The sequence below is a fragment of the Hylobates moloch genome, unplaced genomic scaffold, assembly GCF_009828535.3.
Source record: "Hylobates moloch isolate HMO894 unplaced genomic scaffold, HMol_V3 SCAFFOLD_1, whole genome shotgun sequence".
NCBI classification, from domain to species: Eukaryota; Metazoa; Chordata; class Mammalia; order Primates; family Hylobatidae; genus Hylobates; species Hylobates moloch.
The window spans coordinates 148,739,681-148,764,695 of record NW_026652276.1 but is presented as its reverse complement, the minus strand read 5'-3'; the positions used below and the strand labels follow the sequence as shown (position 1 = coordinate 148,764,695).

The following is a 25,015-nucleotide window of genomic DNA, read 5'->3' as shown; positions in this document are numbered from 1 at the left end:
TTTTTTCAAATTTCTACAGATGATATTAAACTGAACAAATATTAATTGAAAATTATAAGATATTAAAGTATTATGGAAGAGTATCCTATAAGATACAGTTAACACATTTTATAATAATTTAGAGTTCCTTTTTGTCTGAGTCTCCAAATAAAGTGAATTTTAGAAAAGACAAATATTTAGAGTCATATTTGGCATTGAGGATAGAAGAGGATTTACTTTAGAGAACAGGATATAACGTATAATATTGATGTTTAGTTCAAGCTATATTAGTATTACTACTGATCACAATATTAGGTTGGTGCTAAAGTAATTGTGGTTTTTGACATTACTTTCAATGGCCAAAACCGCAATTACTTTAGCACCAACCTAATAGTACTAATTACTAAGATACTTAAACTTACATTGGTATCATTACCTACTCCATTCAATTTCTTAGGCTGCCAAGAGTTGGCAAGAAATTGCAAGCAGAATATAACAAATAAGTTTTGAATTTGAAAAGATTTTTTATTATCTCACAAACAAGTTCAATCCATATGAAAAAGCATTAAAATAAATCAATCTAAATATAAAAAGATATGTAAATCAAATGCCGTATATACCGTATAGGGATAAACAACTTTAATTAACCACTATCTAATCTGTATTAAACAACAACAACAACAAAATAAAAACATAAGATGTCACTGGCTTTTTTTCTAAAAATCATAGTTTAATGTTTTGGTATATACTGGCAGGAAAGAAATATATTCCTTCCTTGTACACTGGTTGTCTTTTATCTAACAAATATTCCATCTAAGTTAATTTACAGTGCTAATTGGAAATAAACTTTATCGATATAATTTACATCAATAAACTGTATTTATTTAAAATGTCAGTGGATGAGTTTTGCCAGATGTATAGACCTCTGAAGCTACGTACCACTACAGTCAACATACAGAACCCTTCCACCCACCAAAGATTTGCTCATGCCTCTTTGCTGACAGTGCCAAAACATAAAACAGGGAATAATCAGTCTGCATTATTGGCAACTGTTTTATTGAATGTATAGCGATTTTGGTGGCCCTTTTTTAAAAAACAAAAACAAAAACAATTCCCTATATTGAAGTTGTTGTTGTTGTTGTTTTGGGATAGAGTTTCACTCTTTTCGCCCAGGCTGGAGTGCAATGGCATGATCTCGGCTCACTGCAACCTCCACCTCTCAGGTTCAAGCGATTCTCCTGCCTCAGCCTCCTGAGTAGCTGAGATTACAGGTGCCCGCCACCATGTCTGGCTAATTTTTGTATTTTTAGTAGAGACGGAGTTTTGCCATGTTGGTCAGGCTGGTCTTGAACTTCTGACCTCAGGTGATCTGCCCACCTCGGCCTCCCAAAGTGCTGGGATTACAGGCATGAGCCACCTCGCCCAGCCTTTGGTGACCTTTTAAAATAAATCTTTCCTATTATAAATTGTATCTTAAGACAGTCCCATAAACTCACAGAACTGTACATGCTATAAAGCAAATGTTCTCCACCAATCATGTCATTGTAAGTTGCACTCTACTTTTCAAACAGTTTTCAGCTCAGTGGACGAACACAGCACACAACGAGGGGAACATTTTTCCTACATCATCAACGAGGAAGCAAAGCATCAGCAGTTAGTTTATGAAGCTGAGGCCAGCGAATAGGCAGGGTTAGGACAAGTACAAGTTGCCTTCTCCCCTGTTCCAGATTTGGCTTTCAAGACAGAGCTAGAAATTCACAAATGGAAACAGCGACTCCGAACACCACTTCCTATGCTACTGCCTAATTAGCATGCAGCTCAGAGCTGTCCCCTGGCAAGAGCCTGGAGACACATGGTTGTAAAAGGACAGCTCTCCCCTCTGCTGAACAAGTGCCAGCCAGTCTGCTTAATGCACTCAGTGAGATTTTCAGACTAGGGCTTTCACGCTAAAACTCAGTTTCCTTGTGCACAGAAAGAAAATGAATTTTGAAAAGGGTACCAAAGTATTTAGGAGAGTCTCTGACTCTAGGGATGGAAAATAATCTTACTAGGGAGAATCTAACATTCTTATCTTTAGAGCAGGAAAATAGGATTACCTTAGCACTGATGATAAGAAAAGTAATGACATACTACTTGTATTAAAGAATTATCTGGAGGTACTAGGGATTATTGCTGAGTCATCACTTAAGAACTAATAATAGTACTAATTAGCCAGGGGTTTTCAGTCATACCTTGGAATAATTTTCTTTTTTATGTTATTCTCTATTCCACCTAAGACAGTGTTTACAAGAAAAGGTTCTGTCATCAGAACTGGGTTCAAACTTGGTCTCTGTATTTACCACCTCTGTGACTTTAGGTGAGACTTAGCTTCTCTAAGCTGTAGTTTTCCATCTGTAAAATGGGCATAGCAGAACTTTCCTCATGGGAGTTTTATGAAGCTTCAGGTAGATCATTTATATAAAGTGCTTGGCATAGGGCCAACACAGTGTAATTGTGTAATAGGTACTTGATTTTTTAAATTTTCTCTAATTTTATTGTACTGTATGTATAGATTTAATTTTCAAGTGCAGAGTCAAAAGATATTAAACACATTTTTGAATTTTGAAATGTGATTACAGGAAAGCCAAATCCTAAGTGACGTAAAATTCATATTGGGTTTTAATTTACCCGTATTTGTTCTTTACTTAGCACTAAATTTCTTACAATATAGAGTGTTGCTTGGCTACTGTAATCAAGTTCACACCTGCAACGTGACTTTAAGTTTAAAAGATACAATGTAGAAGATGCATTCCTACTATCCTAGGGCATTTTTTTTAACCTCCTTAACCATGGCATTTGAAGTTTGGACATGAATAACAGTGCTTTTTTTTTAAGTTGGAGAAAGGAAACTCATACCTGCCAAGAGTTGGAAATGAAAATAGGAAGAGCCCCTGGAACTCTAGTGTGTTAGACTGAAAACATTATTTAGAGGAACAGAGTGGGAAACCGGTGAATATTTTGGCTTTTATAGAAAGGGAGTGTGCCTCATAAACAGGACAGTTGGAATGTATGGAAAATTTCCAGTGAAAACAAGACACAAAGCACATGACTAATACTGCTTTTCCAAGTTAGACAAATGCAGCTTTAACCAGAATTTGCCATTGAGGGGCCTTGGGGGCTCTCCTTGAATCTTGATACTTTGATCCCTTTTTCAAGTTCCAAGTCTAATGTAGGAAAAGCTGTACAGATAGATGATATGGTTTTGATCGCCATCTTTCTTCCTGTTTCCGCCATTCTTGAAAATTCCCAGCAGGTGAGTGTCAGAAGACAAACTGAAGTATTCAGCTAAATGAGCAACTGCAAAACTGAATTTATTCCTCTTCAACAACTACTCTTCTTGTATGTTGAGTGACCATTTGGCTGCCAAGAGAAACTACTTTGCCTAGGAAACAATATGGACTGAAAAATCAGTTTCAAACACAAATGACAAATATTCCTTATGTTTGGTCATCTTCCTTCCACATCAAATATACATGTAAAGATGTACATAAGATATAATCTGAAGATAATCCAACAGCTATTAACTGGATTTCTGCATTTCGCCTATCCTTCAAAACCAGCCTCAAGTCTACCTTTATGTTGTGAGAGTGTATCTTTAACTCATGGTGTTCTCTTTCTCCTTTCACATTTCCTGTAAACTCATCATGAATTGCCTTGTTTATTGTTTTGATTTCTCATTCAACAACACCAGAATACTCTGTGTTTAGGGTAACCTTAGACTTCAGCTTTCCTGAGGAGTTTCAGTTTACACGTCTTGCACTGGTACGATTAACAGTGCCCCTTTCAAGTTAAAAAGTGTCTCAGTGTAGTTCATAAATTCTATAGTCACCCAATGTGTGCAGCAATCAGAGCTTTTTCAATGCAAAGTTGATTATGATGGGCATAAATGAATCATAATAAAAAGTTCTAATATGATCCCATCTGACTGGGCTTCTTGTGATGGCCCATTTCAACACCATGGGTGTCATTAGTGGCTTCACAGTGGTTCTTCTTGTAAATTCCCTCATGACCTAGAGTTTTGATTTATGCCATCCTAGCCCACTTTAAGCTCTGACTCATGCTGGGATTGCCCTAAACAGGGCAGGGCAGACTAATGGAATGCATTGCATTGCCCTAACATTTCTTAACCTGCCCAAGGTTATACATGTTGTTAGTTTTTCTTTTGCTCTCCAAAAATCTTTATGCTAGCATAAAGCCCTGTTGTAATCACATAAATTACTCACTATGTAACAGGAGAAGTTGAAATTTGTCCCTGAAACATAAAGATTATATATAATAAAAGCCTCAAAAACCTACCTATTGAGAACCAAAGATATTAGTGCTGTTTCCTAACTGGCGTTACAAGAAAATTCTGCTCAGTCAGGGGATACTCATCCTTCAAGGGACAAGGAACATGTGATGGATTTAAATTTGGTTTAGATCCGTGCAATAAGGAAAAGTAAGTGAATTTGGTGATCTTGTACCTGAGGATGGCGGCATCAAAAAAAGACTATTTTAACTTAGTATCATTTCATTATATCTTCAAACTGCTTTAAAAATAAGCTAGTTCAGCTGAACTACACAATATCAGAAGACCAAGTGTAAGAAAACAGTAATCTGTGTTTGTGGAAACATAAAGATGAATTCATCTAGTTATGTATCATTATGTAAACATAGTTACATTGACTTTGTGATAAATAGGTTTTGGAAATGAAGATTACTTAAGAATATATGCAGTCAAGACTTATAAAAACTCAGGAATTAAATTGTCAAATTAACCTCTACTTAGAATATTATTTATTAATTACACATTTATTGAGTGTATCCTAGTATATTGAGTGTATGTACGAGGCTCATATACTGGGTATATAAAGAAAATGTATTTAAGCACCTTTCCTCCCAGGAACTGATAATCTAGTATTCTTACTTTTCCAAGGAAAAACAAACAAACAAACATGAAGAAATACATCTCTTTAGTATGGATGGTCTACTTCACATAAAGTAATTTTATGCTTAACATTTCTTTTAAAACATTTACGTTTATTCTGTTAGAGTCTCTTATTTATCTTTCAAAACTCAGATGAAAATTCATCAGTTAGGAATTGTGTTTATCTGCAAGTAAGAGGGTCTTTGAAAACAGGATTAACTAAGATTTGAGTAAGATTTGCTTTCACATCAGACCCAGTTCTGAGAGTAAATGAGCAGATACAGGGACTCCTTGGTATTCTGAGAGGCCTGGGCTCCTTTTCTCCCATTGTGTTTAGCCTCGGCTTCTATAAGACAAGTTCCCTCAAGTCTGAATATGGCTGCTGCAGGTCTGGACATTACATCCATGTTCCAGGCAGAAAGACGCAGGATGGGCATAAGGGGAATAAAAAGGAAAACAAAAAACTTTTTTGAAAACTTTCACAGAAGCCCCATTCAGAAACTTCTGCTTCCATTTAAATCATCATAATTAGTTATCCAATCATCATCATTACAAGAGAAGGTGGGAATTGTGGCATTTCAGTTCCTCTCAATGCCACCTTCAACAAATTTAGGATTCTGTTAGTTAAGAACAGGCAGGCAAACAGCAATCTGTGCTACAATACTCTGATCATTTATCACCCTCTGGGGGGAGATTATTATATAGACATTGCTAGTGCCCCACCTATGCTCTTTTTATAGGGCTGGTGCACCCATCCCCAGCTGCTCTGCATTCTGGCTGTTTATGGCTCACAGTTGTCACTTTCTCAAAGGAATTGCCCTCCACCAAAAGGAGCCACATTGCTCAGAGATGCCTGGAACATCAGCCCGCTCCAACCCCACTCCTCCGCGTACCAGGCTGCCTGCAGCCAATGACTGTCTGATATGGGATAGAAAGCAGGCCCCAGGCTTCCAGGTGGGACAACTTCGTGTTGTCGTTCGGGCTCAAAGCTATGGAAGGGGTCAGGTTGAGGCCACACTCCCATTGCGCCAACGTATATGCTTGCTGCCATGCCTCACTGCCCGTCCCAGTAAATCACTTGCTAACAATCTCTGCTCCAGGGTCTTTCTCGGGAATTAAAACAATTGTTTTTTCTTGTAATGTTCTCATTCCCCCAACTTCCTCCTGAGCTACTGTATAAGAATTGAACATTATTGTAACACCTCCTTCTCTTCCACGTTCAGGCTATCAAACCTAATCACTGGAACAGCAAACAGACAACGCAAGATAGAGAGGAATCCAAACTGGTTTTCACTAAACATAAATACTATTGTAGGTTTTTCTAAGAGAAAAGTAGAGGCAAAATTATTTAGAGAAAATAGTTTGCCCCTTAAAGATATTTATTTTCATTTCCATGGTCTGAATGCTTGTTTGCTACAAGTTTGAAACAAATTAAACACTATGGTGGAGGCAAAGGAGAGGAATGTGCCAGCCTAGGCTGGGCGATACTACAAGAGAGTAGTATTTCCTGAAAGCATAACTCAGGAGCCAACTACAAATATTTTGAATTTCATGAATTTTGTTCAATTAATTCTATATGAACACAGTTTAAATAAGCATTGGTGGTATTTAGTAGCTAAAGTTTTGCCACAGATGTGTTATCATTATTTGAATGACATCTGCTTCTTTGTCTATTTCAACAAGTAGATCCTTGCTCCCCGTTTTGAGGGATCATCTCAGGCACTAACTTCCTGGTAATATATCTTCTTTACCACTTCAGAACCTCCCTACTCAGATCCACCTTTTTCAGAGAGCTTTCTGTGTTTCCTCCTTTTCTCTCACGCCCATTTACTTAATCCCTGGTAACATTTAACTGACTTTTGTTTTGTTTCCTGTGCCTTATTTTCAAAGAAGTAGGCCTAAGCACCTACTCCTTCCCTTGATTTTTGTAGGGGCCTTTAGGAAACCTCAAATCAAAACTTGGAATCACTAGGTCATGGCAAGTGATTAGAATGCCAATGTATTTATTTGTTTTAATTTTTATATTAAATAATAGCATATATTATATTTCTCTGTAAAAGAGAGATTCGGTAATCAAGTAATGTATTTTAAGGTATATTTACATGACTATGATATGTATATCTAGAAGGAGGAAAACCCAGTTATACTCTAAACTTTACTCTTAAGCATGCTCAATTCATCTGATTTTGACTGTTATCAAAGCAGAATATGTATTAATTACAACAGTGTTTACTTGTTTTATTTTTTTAAGGAAGTAGCTTTATACGGTTATCCAAATTTAATTTAATTTGTATAGTAAATGCAATTAGGAAAGGGATATTGCCTGGAAAAAAAAAATGCATTTCTCACAAATCATTTTGTCTAGGAGTAACCGAAGAATCCAGAATAATTGATTCTAAATATCAGGTACTACAGTCTTTATCAGTTGTAATTGTTCTTTTTGCCAGATAACCATGAACATCCTTTAAATGTTGTTGAAATTTTATTGACTTTACTACAGGAAAAAAACAGAAATGTCTCTAAAAACTTTTACTTGATCCAATCACTTGATTTATGGAAAGATCCCATTCTAAACACTGAAACTTCTACTGTCCTTTTTAGTTTTGGGGAGTTTGCTGGTCCATTTTTTCCCCCTGTCACTTCTATCAACTAAATATTTTCAAAATAATATGAATGAATGGCATCATCAAAAACAAAGAATACCTAAGTGGGTATCATGAATATGTTTTTTCCTGACTTTTGTGTACTCTATCCTGTTGATGATGGATATTTATTATACTTTATGACAGATAGCTATAGAGGTCATTTCACATATGTCATAAACATTTAATTCTGGGAAATAATTTAAAAATTGTTCAGCTTAAATCAATGTTCATGTTGCAAAATCTGAATAAAATGCAGGTGTTCTAAGAGATTTTCAGTAAGCCAGTTCGTAGTCATGCCAAAATTGTATTTGTAACAGATTGGATGGATGTGTATATATTCAACTTTATGGGCTTTTAAGAATCATTTTTTAATTAAATAAATGCAGTACTTTTTACTTAATAGCCATTTTTATATATTAGCTGTATTTTTAAAACTTTATCTTTATGACCCAAGGGACTTGCATTTTAAAGGCAGCATGTTAGATTTACAACAAGTTTGAGGACACATAACATCTTTCTTTGTTTTTTTCAACATAGAGCTTAATACACACATGAACATACACGTATGTATGTGTCTATATATATGTGTATGTATATGTATATAGATAATATGCCCATCATAGATAATATTAATTATAATGACATTACAACAGTTTCTTTATCGAATGCCTACTATGCCCTGAGCACTCTGTTGGCATGCTTTACCTTACTTCATCCTCACATTAGCAATTTGATATGGTTATAGTTAGCCCTGTGTTACAGTGGAGGAGATGGAGACTTGGAGAGTTTAGGTAACTAGCTTAGTAAGTAGCTGTGCTGTGGAACATTGGAAGTTTCTTCCCAGTAACTATTTAGCAACACTACCTCATCACACCTGTTGTCTACAGTTGTAAGACAATGAGAAAATATAAGACACACAGCACATGCTAACAGATCCAGAAATAGAATTACTTAGAATATACACACTTATTGACAATACACAATTAAATCTTTTTCTGATTTCTGTCAAGGCAGGTTTTGTTGTTGTTGTTGTTTTGTATTTTGTTTTGTTTGTTTGTTTTGAGACGGAGTCTTGCTCTGTTGCTCAGGCTGGAGTGCAACGGCATGATCTTGGCTCACTGCAACCTCTGCCTCCTGAGTTCAAGCAATTCTCCTGCCTCAGCCTCCCAAGTAGCTGGGACTACAGGTGTGTGCCACCACACTCAGCTAGTTTTTTGTCTCTTTAGTAGAGACAGGGTTTCACTGTGCTACCCAGATGGCTCGATCTCCTGATCTCATGATCCGCCCACCTCAGCCTCTCAAAGTGCTGAGACTACAGGTGTGAGCCACTGCTCCCAGCCTACCTGGTTACTTTCTCTAGATGGGAGATAGCAATGTGACATAAAACTACCCCAGGGGCTCCAGAACTGCTGGTACAGTTATACTTCTGAAGAACTAGGCCCCAAACCAATTTTTCTCAGATTTCCAGATGATAAAAATATTAGCATCATTTTTTTCTTTTTTTTTTTTTTTGTGAGTTACAATGGATGTCAATTTTCTAACCCTTTTTATTTCTATTTTCTTCCTGCTCTTTCCTGAAATTTTTCACACAGCTATAGCAAGGCAAAGAAAGTAGCTGGGACTACAGGCATGCACCACCACACCTGGGTAATTTTTGTATTTTTAGTAGAGACAGGGTTTCACCATATTGGTCAGGCTGGTCTCGAACTCCTGAACTCAGGTGATCCACCCGCCTCAGCCTCCCAAAGTGCTGGGATTACAGGCATGAGCCACTGTGCCCAGCCAGCAGTATATTTTTTTAAACTTTTATTTTAGATACAGAGTGTACATTTGCAAGTTTGTTACCTGGTATATTGCATGATGCTGAAGTTTAGGGTACTAATGATCCCATCTCCCAGATATTAAGCATAGTACTTGACAGTTTTTCAACTCTTGCTCCCCTCTCTACTTTCACCCTCCAGTAGTTGTCAGTGTCTACTATGCCCATGTTTATGTCCACGTGTACCCAATGTTTAGCTCTCACTTGTAAGTGGTAACATGTGTTGTTTGGTTTTCTGTTTCTGAGTTAATTTGGTTAGGATAATGGCCTCCAGCTACAACCATTGTGCTGCAAAGGACAGGATTTTGCTCTTTTTTTATGGCTGTGTTGTGTTCCATGTTGTATATGTACCACATTTTCTTTATCCAGCCCACCACTGAAGGGCACCTAGGTTGATTCCATGTCTTTGCTATCACGGATAGCACTAAGGCAGTACTTTTTTTTTCTTAATAACATGGGCTTTATGAGGCATTGAGAACTAAAACAAATGAGCACAAGAGGAGGATCTGAGGATCTGTGCTTTAGCACATTATAATACTTCTTCCATTGGCTTAAGAATTTCCATTGGGATCAATAAAAAATAATCCTTATTAAAATGCAGTGTTCGAATATAAAGAATAAGGTGCATATTGCAACATCACTAGGCAAATAGCTGAACAAGCAGCAACCGCAATCATAAAGTGGGAAAACCCACTCAGGCACAACCTCTAATGAGGTGTCAGTGCAGTGCTGAGGGCTGCTAGGGAACCATTGCTGGAAAGTACTTTTCCTGTAATGTTGGATGGGAGGGCAAATGAACTAGGTAGACCCAGAAGCTGAAGACAAACTGTCCGTGTCTGTAAACAGCAGTCATGCATTGCTGTATATGCAGTGTAAAGATTTTTACTTTCACAGAAGGGTGTGTTTGTATGTGTGCTGTGGGAGGGGAGGGAAGGAGAGAGAGAGTGTGTGTGTGCGTGTGTGGGAGAGAGAGAAGAAATTCCTAGCACACACTGACTAATAGCATTCATAATACTTTGAACATTCAGTGAAAAGAATTCCTGTAATTGTTGATATTGGTATATTTGGTATTTTACTTACCTGCATATTTTTAAATTAGAAAGAAAATTTTTAAAATGCTGCATGCCAAAGTGAATCTGGCATGTCTTCTGTGAAGTATAACCATGACACTCTCCAGAAATAATGTTTGACACTCTTCCCATGCAGTTCAATTTATGACCTTCCTCTAGTCCTGCAGAAACATGTGGCCACCTCCTCCAGATCCATTTATGGGATCTTTTTTCCTGTAGCTATGTAGACCCTGAGAAATGTCAGCCCTGGAACCTGGGAAGTAATGACAGGACCAACATATCTCTCTCTCTGGGTCATCATCGTTAGGTGTCTGAAATTTGAGATTAGAGATGGGAACTAGAACTTTTTAAAGAAAAGAATCAGAATACAAAGAAAACAGATTTTCACTTGTGAATTTGTTTTTGCCGTGTGTACTATGGAAGTAGGAGCCTTATCTGAGCTTGAAACTGGGTTAACTTAGAACAGAGTCAGACAATTGTTAGATACAAAGACTGGAGTCCTAGACTCCACAGCTTCCCTTCCATGAGACTACAGTCCTTTAATTTTTTTTTTTTACTTGAGTAGCATTAGGGGTACAAGTGGTTTTTGATTACGTAGATGAATTGTATGGTGATGAAGTCTGGGCTCTTATTGTTTCTATCAGCCAAATTGTGTACATTGTACACAATAGGTAATTTTTCATCCCTCAGCCCTCTCCCAAATCCTTCTTCTGAGTCTCCAATGTCCATTAAACCACTTTGTATGTCTTTGGGTACCTATAGCTTAGCTCTCACTTGTAAGTAACATGTACTGTTCGGTTTTTCACTCCTGGGCTACTTTGCTTAGGATAATGGCCTCCAATTCCATCCAAGCTGCTGCAAAAGACATTATTATTTTTTTATGGCTGAGTGGTATCCCATGGTGTATATATATACCAGATTTTCTTTGTGCACTCTTCCACTGATGGGCACTTAGATTGATTCCATATGTTTGCCATTGTGAATTGTACTGTGATAAACATGTGCACACAGGTGTCTTTTTGATATGATGACTTATTTTCCTTTGAGTAGATACCCAGTGGTAGGACTGCTGAATCAAATGGTAGATCTACTTTTGAAACTGCAGTCTTTTTTCTTTTTTTTTTGGAGTTCTTTCAATTATACTATTGTATGTACTCACTTGGAAAAAACGTTCCTTTTTTTTTCACAACCTTGCCAGCATCTGTTGTTTCTTGACTTTTTAATAATTGCCATTCTGACTGCCATAAGATGGTATCTCCTTGTGGTTTTGATTTGCATTTCTCTAATGATTGGTGATGTTGAGCTTTTTTTCATATGTTTATTAGCCACATGAATGTCTTCTCTTGAGAAGTGTCTGTTCATGTTCTTTACCCACTTTTTGAGACTACAGTCTTAACTACCAACACAAAAGTCTTACCTGTTGAGTGAAAGTCTTGGTCAAGTCTGAACTGAAATAGACTTAATTTCATGTTTCAGTTGAGTCAAGGCTACGAGTTGGCAAAAGTCAAATTAGGTCTGTGTCTTAGTTCATCTGTACTGCTAAAACAAAATATCTGTGACTGGGTAATTTATAAACAATAGAAATTTCCTTCTTACAGTTCTAGAAGCTGGGGAGTCCAGGATTAAGGAGCCAGCATCCAGTGTCTTGTGAGGGACTTCTCGCTGTGTCCTTACTTGATGGAAGCGCAGAAGGACAAAGAGAGCTAAAAGCTTTGGAGCCTTAATCCCATTCAGAAGGGTGGGGCCCTCATGACCTAATCACCTCCTAAAGGCCCCAGCTCTTAATACTATTGCATTAGAGGCTAAGGTTCAACATATGAATTTGGGCAGACACATTCAGACCATAGCAGTTTGCAAATGTGGTTAATGCCTACACCTAAATTGGTTTTCTTTCTGGAAACAAAACTAAAAAGGTCACTCACTTTTCTGAACATTTTAGTACTAAGCAGATTTTATAGTTTGGCAGCCCACAACAGATGGAAAATTTTTAGGCTAAGGAGTTTTCATACTTTGGGTAGCCAAGCTGGTGGTAAAGGAAGCACAAAATATTAGAGTTAACTTTAGAACTTGGGTTCCAGGCCAGGTCTAGAAAGATTAGTGAAGTGACGAAGTTTTGGACAATGTATACACAAAGTTGATATAAAGTGAAGGACAAAGCATAGAAGGAGATACATAGACGAGATAATAGAACATTAGAGGTATTAGGGAAAGATGTTTTCTGCTTACTCCATTGAGTGTCTGGGGAAATACAGGGAAGGGTGCTCCATACTACTCCAGTTAGCACTTCTAACTGTAAACACAGGAGTAAACACAGTTCCTCCCTCTCTACTCTTCTCCTACTACCTTCTCCTCTCATCCCCTTCCACCTCCAGGTCAGAACTGCTTTTATCTTGTATTTCCAGAATGTTGAGGAAAGTTGAGAGAGAAACAAAAAAAGAGAAAACAGTTGGAATATGGCTAGCTAGAGATTCTGTCGTCTCTATTCCCTTTAAAATTACCATGTCCTTGTCCATGTGTGATTGGGCACATACACACATGTGCATGAGTGTGCACACACACACATACTTTTCTTTTATATGTAATACATTTTTTAAAGAGATAAACATGGATTAGAAGAAAGAAAATGAGATGGCAAAGAGAGATACTAAATGTGACTGCCTCTGGGGAGCAATCCTTAAATATGCCCTCTTCCTCCACCCCTACTCATCCCTTTCTGAAGCAGAATGAGAGGCGCCTTTTCCCTGTTCTTCTAACACTTTGGTGAAATCTCTCTGTGCATCTTCTACTATGTGATACTGTTTGCTTATATATGTCTCTCCTCATCTGGTCTGTGATCAACCTACATCCAGGATGTCCCTTTTGTTTACTTTGAGTGAGATGGACAGATCACACTGTGACTTCCAGTGTCCTTAGAACATCTCATGGTAAAGAATAGACTGTAGGAAGTATGCATTTGTTCTACTAAAAACTCATGATAAAATGATGTATGACTCATTCTGTATCATAGTTTGTGTTTCAACCTATACTAATGAGCCTTATTTTAATTGTTTCAGCAGTTAGTGGATAGAGGGATAAAGGTAAATAATTTCTAGGCACAACTAGAAATATTATTATGTTATTAAAATATTAAAATGTTTTATTATTAATAAATAATAAATATTTATTTAATATTTAAATAATAAATAACAATAATAAATAATATTATTTATTTAATAAATAAATATTTATTTATTGTTATTAAAATATTACGGACATGTGCAGGAATCTATGGAAATGTGAATTGGTCATGATCTTAGATCTTAAGTCCTCCAATCTAAGAAATTAAATTAACTAAACTCATTCAGTTTAACCACTTTAATTCTAAAATACTAAATTATGCCAGTATGTCTGGTTCTGGTATTCCTCAAGCCAAAATAATCAATATTAACACAATTAGAATTCCCAAGTTAATTACTTTATATGCCCATCAAGATTGTTTCTCAGAAAATTCATTCACTGTGATTTAATGTGAATTTATATGTTGAGATTTATGTCTATAAACAATAATTTTTGTAGGAAAAAACTCTAGAATGCAAAGCACCTATTTGCTTCAGAGAATATGAAATACAGTGAAACTTACTAAACTTACTAAATAATTTGGAAGGTCCTTGTCCTCTACTATTGCAGCAGAATTGAATCCAGACCCCCAAACCTGACCAAAATCAGATTTTTGTCACTCTTCTTTCTCCCAAATTCATAACTAAATCATAATTATCCAGGTATCTATTAATTACAATGAGCAGGTCAACTCTTTCCAATAAATTATATATCTTTGTTGTCAGATTTTTGTAATAAAAGGTCCTCTTGTTTCAGTTTTTCATTTGTTTCAATTGTTCATTTGTTTGTTTCATTTTAGTCTAGAATTATATATACTTTGTATTTTGAGAGTAAATTATAACTGTTTTCTCCTTCATTGCAGAAGACAATAGATGTGCATCTTCAAATGCAGCATCCTGTGCCAGGTGCCTTGCGCTCGGTCCAGAATGTGGATGGTGTGTTCAAGAGGTGTGCCATTTTTTTTCTTTTTCTCATGGTTGACTTGAGCTATAGCATGACTTCATTTTCCTAATATTCTGTGCCTTGAAGGTGCATCAGGAAAAATAAAGATACTGCTGAACATAAGGAAAATTTTATTTGGTTTTATGCTTGGAAACAGCATATCTGGCTGAATATAAAATAAATCATAACCTTTTTATTAGGAAAATTACGGTAATTTTGAAATGAAGTGCAAACCATTTTATGTTTTCCATCTGTTCTATAGAGAGAATTGGCAACCACAGCTAGTAACTTTTAATAGTTCGGTAGGCTTTGGTGTGGAATTCTTGCTTCAGCTTGAGGCATTAGGTTATGTATCCTGTTCAAAATAAGTGTTTTTCTGTTCTACCAAGAGAAACAAATCCTAATAACAAAATTCTTAGTAAAACAATTACAATGCGTTCCTTCTTTCTTGGCTCTAGGGTTGTTTTATGTTTTCTTCTTTTGTCGGTAAACTGGAGTTAGAACTGCCTGTATCTAGTAAATTGCACTGAAGAAGTGATCTGCTAATTTGGGGTTTCTTCTTGTATTAGATTGCCTAAATAACTTTACATTTACTTATGTAGCTCCTGGGAATTGGAACAAACAAATAGGTCTTTAATGGCTTTTTGCTTGACATGGAGATAAGTCTCTAGCTTTTGTCTCCGCTGACTTAACAACTGTGCCTACTGTTATCCTTCCAACCTCCTTTATTACTTCTTGGAGAAAAAAGGAAGTTGAAAGGTAGCAACAGATGGTGGATATCACTTTCTTCTAGGAAGCAAGTCAGAATAGAGGCAGGGGAGGGGTTCAAGAAACAGTAGGCATGTCTGAAAGTAAGTCTCCCTACTGAGAGCCTAAAGGCTTCCCAGATGGACTCTGTGCTCCACCAGTGAGAAAACCAGATGTCATTCATGAACTAGAAAGTGGTTCATCAGAACCTGTGGAGCCAGGCATGTCATAGAGAGGACAACTCAGAGTTTCTGGGTTCGATCCCATCACTGCCTGTGAGCCAAATGACCAAAAGAATTCACTTTATTCTAGCATCTCCCTTTCCTCATCTCTATAACCTCAAATTTGGTGTCTGCTTCCAGGTTTTTCTCTGTCAAGAATGTTTCATGGCTTGTTATTTCCTGACCCCAAACCAGTACTTCATTTTAGGTTTTTACTGCTTCACTAAAGAAAATCCTTAGAGCCCTGAAGTTTGTGCCAACTTGCTGTCAACTGCTGAATGCTTTAGTGAGGGTAGTTTGGAAGAGCCTTCAAAAGATAGTACAGAAGCCCAGTGTCAGCCACATGTAACATGTTAGCCATAGAACACCAGGTTTCAGAGGGACCCCTTCTCCCTCTCACACCTCTGACTGGAAGAAAATAATCTGGAGAGTCACAGCTCTGGGAATAGCTGTCACTCCTGCCACAGAAGGAGGGATTTTGAGTATTCGGAGGAATCAGTTGTCTGATAGAAAGAGATAAGTCAAGGAGAAAGGAGGTGGCTGCTGGAGGGGAGAAGGAAAATCTGTCACTGTTGGCAACATTCTTCAGATGGGATCTTAGGGAAAACAGTCAGAAACTCACTTGGGTGATCATGTCCCCAAATATTCTATATAGCGCAGTGCAGCCTAGTTTATGTATTGAAGAGCAGGCTCTGAAGAAACACTGAGTTGGATTCAAATCCTACTTCCACCAGTTCCTAATGTTATAAACTTGCACATATTACCTAATCACTTTGAACCTCAGATTTCCATACCTCTAAAATGGAAATACAAATTGAACCCGCCTCACAGTCTTGTGAGGATGAAATGAAGCAGTGTGGAAAGCATTGGGCACAGAGGCATGGCTTAAGAAATGGGATTTAGGACTATATATAGAACTTTGACAAGGTTCTGGAACAACTCATTCAGGGTTAGGAAACCAGGAGGATTGCCTGCATTAATAACACAACCTCAGAGGAAGCAGCCAGTTTTAGGACTCAGCCACTATCCATGCCATTAACAGAAGGAGCTGTCCACTCCCTGCAGGCTGACCTGACGTCATTGAGAGGAAGAATGTATTATTTAATTTTGGAAGATCCCTCACCATTTAGGTGCAGATGTGACTGATGCCAATGATTCCTCAACCAGCAAGGCTGGAAGGAGAGGCAAGGGAGAGGCAGGCTTTTTTTTTTTTTTCTGCTCATGATTAGGATAGATAAATGGTAACAAAGTAAACCTGGCCTGAATAATTTTCAAGGCTAGTCAAAAGTAAAAGATCTCTAGAAAATTTAGACAGGATGTATCCAGTTTGCTTGCACTATTATGTAGCATGTTAATCTGCCATTCCATATACTTTGCTTTCTCTTTCCTTCTACACTACATAAGTAATTGGAAAATAATTAGGATAGAAACGGCATCATCAATACTACCTAGTTTAATGCCCCATGTTCCTTTCTAACATCTATGAAAGACATGATATGTCTTGAAGAATTCCCTTCCTCTCCTACCTGTTGTGTCTGATGCAGGGTGTCATGCATAGTGAGAGTTCAGAGCTCGGAGCATAGTTATACTTTCACAGCATATATGATAGGAAAAGTTTCACTGTCAAAGGGAATATGATAGATTTCTCTCACTTCTGTGCAAACTGCTATGTTTGGAAGTCAAAAAGACCCAGGCATGAGTAGGAAAAAAAAAAAACCTTTTCATATCTCCCCAGAATACTATATTAAATTGATGAAAATAACAACCAATAAAAAGCCAAGCAGGTCAGGTGCAGTGGCTCACACCTGTAATTCTAGCACTCTGGGAGGCCGAGGCAGGCAGATCACCTAAGGTCAGGAGTTTGAGACCAGCCTGGCCAACATGGTAAAATCCCAACTCTACAAAAGATACAATAGTTAGCTGGGCGTGGTGGTGTGTGCCTGTATTCCCAGCTACTCAGGAGGCTGAGACAAGAGAATTTTTAGAACCTGGGAGATGGAGGTTGCAGTGAGCCGAGATCATGCCACTACACTCCAGCCTGGATCAGGAGGGAGACTCTGTCTCCGAAACAGAAAAAAAAAGCCAACCAGAGAAACTTCAGTCTGAGCTTTTCCTTCTCAAATAGGTTTTAGATGCAGAAAGTTGGAGTAGGATTTTTGCTTGTGTTTTTCTTGTAGAAAAAGTAAAAACACAAGGATTAGAAGAAATTAAAATGATATAAAATACCAAAAATGCAATATTTGCCATGTCATTTTCTTTGGATGTAATTGAAATGATATACACTAAAAACATCAGTGATTTTCTTTCTTTTAAACAGGATTTCATTTCAGGTGGATCAAGAAGTGAACGTTGTGATATTGTTTCCAATTTAATAAGCAAAGGCTGCTCAGTTGATTCAATAGAATACCCATCTGTGCATGTTATAATACCCACTGAAAATGAAATTAATACCCAGGTGACACCAGGAGAAGTGTCTATCCAGCTGCATCCAGGTTTGGTCATTTTCAAATACATCTATAATGATTCTTAACTTGAAATTGCAATTTACTTTAATTTGCTCATTTTTAATATTATGTGGCAGGCAGTATTGTTCCTGTAGAAACCACAGTGGACTCAGAATCAAGAAATTAGAATTCTACTCTTCATAGTGCCTGCAGCCAGCTGTGTGTCTTCAAACACTGCAAACCTGACCACACTATATTCTAATTATGTGTTCTGTTCACATAATCTGATCAGGTTGGGATGTAATTGTGTTTTTCTACTCTACTGCCAGCCCTAGGAGCAAGGGGACATGTTTATTCCACTCTCTTTTTCCAATGCCTAGCAGAGCACTGGCATGTAGTAAGTACTCCGTAAGTATTTGTTAGCTTGACTGATCCTTTTTGGAAGGGATCTTCCAAAATTAAATCAATCAAGCAATCAATATTTTTTGTGATTTAATCACAACCAACTTGTGATTAAAAGTTTATTACAAAGTTCTTAGAGCCTTTGTAATAGACTTTTAATCACAAGGCTGCAATTCATGATTATCATAATTACGTTGGGCAGTTTTGTGATGGCCCCTGAGATTCATATACACCTTTTCTCCTATACCTCTTTTGTACTTCCCCTTCCTTCACAGTGTATTTCACAGTTTGGCCTATGTTGTAGGCCACTGGACATTATTCACTCTCACTTTCCTTCAGTGCTACAGAATCCTGGTGTAAAAACTACATATAGTAAGATAAATCAAGGTACACAGATGCACACCACTCAATTAGATGCATGTAGTTTAACTAAGTTCACAATTGTATCCAATCCTTCATCATTTCATTGTGGGTGGTCCTGTCCTGTCATTAATTTTTAAATAACCATTTTTGACACATTCCCTTCCCCATTCCAGAACTGTGCTATTTCTTCCAGACTCTGATTATCAGAAAAACAAAATCCATTACTTCCTTGGCCCTGGGCATATTCCCAGTTTCCAATTAAAACTGTGCTCTTTCCCATATTAAATAATGACACAGCCCAGTATGGACACTGTGAGCAACAGTTGGAAAGGAATATATGAAAATGAAAGTAATTAGATTGGTAAGATTATAGCTCTTCCCACCTTCCATTGCAAAAAAATTATTTAGTGTCGTAAATAAATTCTTTTTTAGAAAGAGAGAGGGTGAAACAAAAATTATATGCTCTTGTTCACCTAATTCCAATTGAATACATCCACTAAACTCTGTCCTTAGATATTTCTATAATTACATATGCCTCTCTCTTGCCTGTGTTTTCTTTTGCCTTTTTCTTAGTACTAGAAAGTTTGAACATTTTCCCTAAGCTGTTAACCATCTTTATCTCTCTTTTTTGTGTAATTTGTATCTCCATACAAATATGCCTATTTTTCTAATTGAATGCCAATTTTCAGCAGCTTATATATAAAGCTTAACCTATATCATTTGCCTCTAATAAACATGACTACATTCTTAAAAATATCTTACTCTTTTTTAAATTCTTGAGATTTGAAAATTATAAGCTGCATTTTATTTATTTTTGTTATGCTCCTTTGTGCACACTGAATATGAGCTGTATTTTAACGTTATAGTTGCCCAACCATCTTTAATGATTTTTTTTTTGTTTTCCTGTTATCCTAATAGGTTTGTAATCCCAGTTTTTCTGATCTATATGAGCCTGAGATTACTTCTAACATCCCCCATTTCTTATGCATTTCCATATCCCTAGCAAAACTATAATCTAGGGCCTTTCCCATTGTTAATCTACCTGATTCTTCAGGATTTTAATCCAGGCCATCGCCCCTTTCAGCACACATGTAATTCAATTGTATTTCAGCTTTCTGACTCAAATGAGTCTCGAAATACTTCCTAGTTCACACCTGAATTTAAGAGTAAGTTGTTAATATCATCTTTCCTGCAAATCTTTCAGAATTCTCAATTCCTGCCTCTTCACTCTTCATTTTCCTTCAACAGGATTTTCAAAACAGCAGAATTGAAAAACCCACACCTTAATATTTGCACATGAAGTAAATAGGAATTATATAATAGAACAGAAAAATAATAAACAGTCTCTTAGTCTGTTTGGCTGCTATAACAAAGTACATCGATTGGGTGGCATACACAACAGAAATTTATTTTCTCATGGTTCTAGGGGATGGAAAGTCCAAGATCAAGGTGCTAGTAGATATGGTTCCTGGTGAGAGGTCTCATTCTGGCTTGCTGTGTCCACACAGGGCAGAGAGAAAGTGATAAAGAGAGAGAACACATATGCACAAGAGTGAGAGAGTGAAAGCTCTCCAGTACCTCTTCTTAGAAGTGCACTAATCCCATCATGTAGGCTCCATCCTCATGACCTCATCTAAACCTAGTCGTATCTCTCAGAGACCCCCTATTCAAATACTGTCACATTGGAGGTTAGGGCTCCAACATATGAATTTTTTGGAACACAATTCAATCGATAGCATTTGATACATAAATAATATTTTCAAAAGTCCATGGAATATTTTTAGAAATGAATTACACTTTAGGCAGGAAAACACAATTCTAAAAATAAAACTGTTCTTACATGCTAATATCTATAAGCATGGTGTAATAAAATTTTAAGTCAATACAAAATAATAAATAAATATTAAATAACAGCAAGTTTCAGAGAAGCCTCTCCTAAATAATTCTATCTCCAAGAATAAATTGAAACTCCAGTCCTATAAGCCAATAATAGCAGTAACAACACTTCAAAATATATGGGTTGTTGTTGATGTTGTTGTTACAAAAATTCACAACTTTAAGTGCTTTTATTATTAAAGAAAAATGAATCCAGATGAACTAAGCATCCAAAGATATAAGAGGAAGATAAACAAAAAAATTCATAAGAAAAACAGAGAAGAGTTCCTACATTTAAAAACAAAGCAAAATTAATCAAATGCAAAATAGGAAAAAAAGAATAAAATGGATGTGTAAATCCAGAGAACCAGACAGCTGGTTCTCTGTAAAGCCTAATAAAATAGATAAATTGTTGGCAAATCTAATTAAGAGGGCAAAAAATCAAATAACCTAATTATGTAAACCATAATTATAGAAAAAATTCAGAAAGAAGCCTTTAACAAATATTAAGCACAAAAATCTATAGTAAACTGTTTAAGTCTTGAGATAATTTTCTAGGAAAATATGTCTAAAATTGACTCAAGATAGAGAACCCTAAGAAACCTAATATACAAGAAGTTTAAAAAGTTATAAATGTTTATAATTATAAAAATTATAAACACATCTCTTAATAAGAAATACTCCCTAAAAACATTAGGTCTAAATGCTTTCATGAGCAGAAATGTTTCATGTTCATTCAAATATTGAAGGAATACATTATCTCTGTGGTATGTAAACTCTTACACCACTTTATTTACTTATTTATTATTATTATTAGTATTGTTATTATTATTATTATTATTATTATTATTTTGAGACGGAGTCTCCCTCTGTCACCCAGGCTGGAGTTATAGTGATGCAATCTCAGCTCGCTGCAACCTCTGCCTCCTGGGTTCAAGTGATTCTCCTGCCTCAGCCCCCTGAATAGCTGAGATTACAGGAGCCTGCCACCATGCCCGGCAATTTTTTTTTGTATTTTTAGTAGAGACAGGGTTTCACCATGTTGGCCAGACTGGTCTCGAACTCCTCAACTCAGGTGATCCACCTGCCTCGGCTTCCCAAAGTGCTGGGATTTCAGGAGTGAGCCATCGAGCCCGGCCTAAACTCTTATATCACTTTAGAGGATGCCTAGAAGCTACTTAATTATTACAAGGTTAGCATAACCCTATTATCAAATTCTTAATAAAATTTTAGCAAATCAAATTAACTGTATGTGAAAAGAAGAACAATATCACCAAACAAATAGGCTTAAGCTAGAAAACCAAAGAGTTGATTTTTGGAATTGATGTATTTTTATGATGTTAGTTTGCCAAAAAGAGATAAAACACATTGTTATCTCAATAGATAATAAAAAATAATTCAATAAAGCTAAGTGCCCATTTCTGGCAAAACCAAAATCAAAGAATACTCCCTTAGGATATGTTAAAATCCTTCTTGAAAGTATACATAAATATGATTACATTTTTAAAAATGAAATAAGAGTTATAAACATTTTGAAAACATAAAGCAAAATTATCATGCTATGGAAAATCCAAGCAAATCAAGTAAAACTAACTATTGAATTTTTTTAAATTTTACTCTGGCAGGTTGTTTTTTAAAATATTCAAAAATCAGTGAGTTTCCCTTGTAATATTAAATATAATGAAGAAAAATGATCAATTGTGTGATTATCTCATAAAAGCAACCTAGAATGTAAACTGTTTAGAAGTAAACTTTTAAAAAAGTATAAGATCCATTGTGCTACCTAATAGAAAATATGAATAAATGGAGAAGAATTTTATGCTCCTGAATATAATATCATAACAATGACAGTTCTCTATATAGTCTGTAAGTATAACAAAGTCCAAGTGAATCAATAAATGTAAGACAATCAATCCCAATCAAATTTGAATGCAGTTTTTTAAAACACATCTTCACTGAAATTTATTATGCATGTATCTTTGTATATAACCGCATATTTATTTAGCATGCATTCCTGGCAGTAGATCTGCTAGGTCAAATGTATGACAATGTATTTACTTTTTAATGTAGATTGTTACATTATTCACACAAAAAATTCGATGTTCAGTTTAGCCTTTCATTAGTCAACGAAGCCTGCTTTCATTCTTTTTAATGTCTGCTATTTGTTTAGTCCATTAGCTGTTTTCTTTTGCCTTTTTCCTAGAACTAGAAAGTCTGAACATTTTTCCTAAGCTATTAATCATCTTCATCTCTCTTTTTTTGTGTGTGATTTGTGTCTCCATACAAATATGCCTATTTTTCTAATTGAATGCTAATTTTCAGAGGTTTATTATATATTATTTGCCTCTAATAAATATAACTATATTCTTTAAAATGTCTTGCTCTTTTTTAAATACATAAGTTTGAAAATTATAAGTTGCATTTTTTCTACTGATATGTTACAAATAATTTATACACTTCAATGAGTTTAGCTTGTTCTTTTTTATAGATATAATGATGATTTGGTCCTTCTGAGACTATAAATGAACAGTGCAAAAGTTGGAAAATTGTTTCAGTGCTGTAGACAAGCAATGATAGTGGTAATGACACAGGAGAAAACTAGGTAAACTTGAGAGAGAATGGAGAGGTGGAATCCACAGGAGTTGGTGATTGATAGGCCATGTGGGACTCCCAGGATCTGGCAAGCAACTTAGTGTGGTAGAGAAATCTGTATGAATGAAGTGGTGTTGATTTAAACTGGGACGTCTTGAGTTGAGAGAGAGAGACTTAGCTATATGAGGCTGACGCTCAGGGGAGAGATAGGGCTTGGAGATAGAAGACAAACAGGAGACATCAACAGGAGATGGTAAGTGAACGCAGTGGGGAAGAGATCACGGGGAGTAGGAGAGTGAAAAAAAGAGAAATAATTTTATGTCAGTCATTGTGGAGCTTGATTTTATTAAATTTCCCATTACTATTTGAATTTCTATGTGCAAATTAGCATAATTGTCTAACGTGTGTAAGTCATCTTTCCAACATAGTTGTGAGCTCCATGAGGCAGAACTAGTTTATAATCCCCATATATAGCAAATATTTATTAAACTGAAAATAAGTTCTTAAAAAATGAATTTGACATCAAAGACATATCCGTCTTAGGGCATAATATATAAAGCTAAATTTTGGCAACCCCAGATATATAGAAACATACTCCATGATGTGAAAGTCCTTTTCACCATGAGATGAATCAGAGTCAAGGGCTTGATATAATGCATACCTAAGTGGAAAATGCATTGAGCTCTTAATATTAATTTTGATTTATCACTTTATTCTTCTCTGATAAAAATTTATGACTTCCAATGTAGCATCTGTTAAGAATTTTTCATGAATATATTTATTACGTCATATACTGACTAGGTTTCTTAAAAAATGTTAGTAGGACTATATTTTAATTGAATGTTTTAAATGACATTAAAAATGACATTTTCTTTACTTTTCACTTCTTAAAATACACTTTTTCTTATTTTCACCTATGAATCTTACAGAAAATGATAACAGAAATAGACTATTCATCCTAGTTGATGTTCTCTAAGGAAACTGGATATTAACTCTTTAGGAAAATAGGACAGAGAAGGGAATTCTCTAATTCGAATTCAGGAATAATACAATGTATATGACAAGGATTAGTTTAACCTATATTTCACTAACTTAAGAAAATGTTTCAAACTTGGTTCATTTTAATAATGTGCAAAAAGAATCTTCTAATTTAGTGTAGATTTAGTACGATTTTCCAGATATGCCTTACCTCTTTCTTAATTTCAAAATTTAGAAAACAAAACAGAACTTGCACATTTTCTCTCCACCCCTTGGCACACATTCCTCACTTTATTTCCCACAGAAATTAGGAAATGTACTGCTGTACCTTGCCATTATAAACTGGTCCTATTTGGGGGCCCTTCTCCTTCCCCTGCTGAAGTATAATGAATAGAAATTGGCTTATCATTCTTCCACTTACAGCTTTCCACATTTTCTCTTGGTTTTAAAATTTCATCTTATGCAGAACATTTTTTTACTTATCTTTTCCTAGTGTGCAGTCATGTTTGTTGTGCCCAGTACATCAGAGATGCTCACACCATTCTTTGAGTAGTTTAAAAACTCATTTTAACCACTTTTTATTCTTTGTATTCAAACCAATCACTGGCAATAGCTCTAAGTAGGTCATCAACTCTCCTCCATGTCTTCTTTCTAATTCTGTCACAGACTCACTTCTTTCCTTTAAAATTAATGGATGGAAATGAGTGTCTGAGTTCTCAGAATCTCAAAAGGCATGAAGATAAAGCTTTCCTGGAGATAATATAAGTGGTGGCAGGAAGATCTGGGAGCCAGATGATACTCTTTTCCTCTTAGAGAAACTCTGTGGAAGCTCTGCCTACACTGTGGGAAATAAATTCTAGATACTGGCTTCTTTCTGTGGTAAATATGTGGGCCCTT

The 25,015-nt window shown here is 36.1% G+C and overlaps 1 protein-coding gene across 1 annotated transcript in view; it reads left to right on the top strand.

Moving 5' to 3' along the window:
* ITGB8 (integrin subunit beta 8) overlaps positions 1 to 25,015 on the top strand; it is an 85,410-nt gene that overhangs the window by 17,222 nt on the left and 43,173 nt on the right. Inside the window, exons 2-3 of the mRNA XM_032759688.2 lie at positions 14,417 to 14,502; positions 17,782 to 17,956. Of these exons, the coding sequence (XP_032615579.1) occupies positions 14,417 to 14,502; positions 17,782 to 17,956 (261 nt within the window). The remainder of the gene's footprint in view (positions 1 to 14,416; positions 14,503 to 17,781; positions 17,957 to 25,015) is intronic.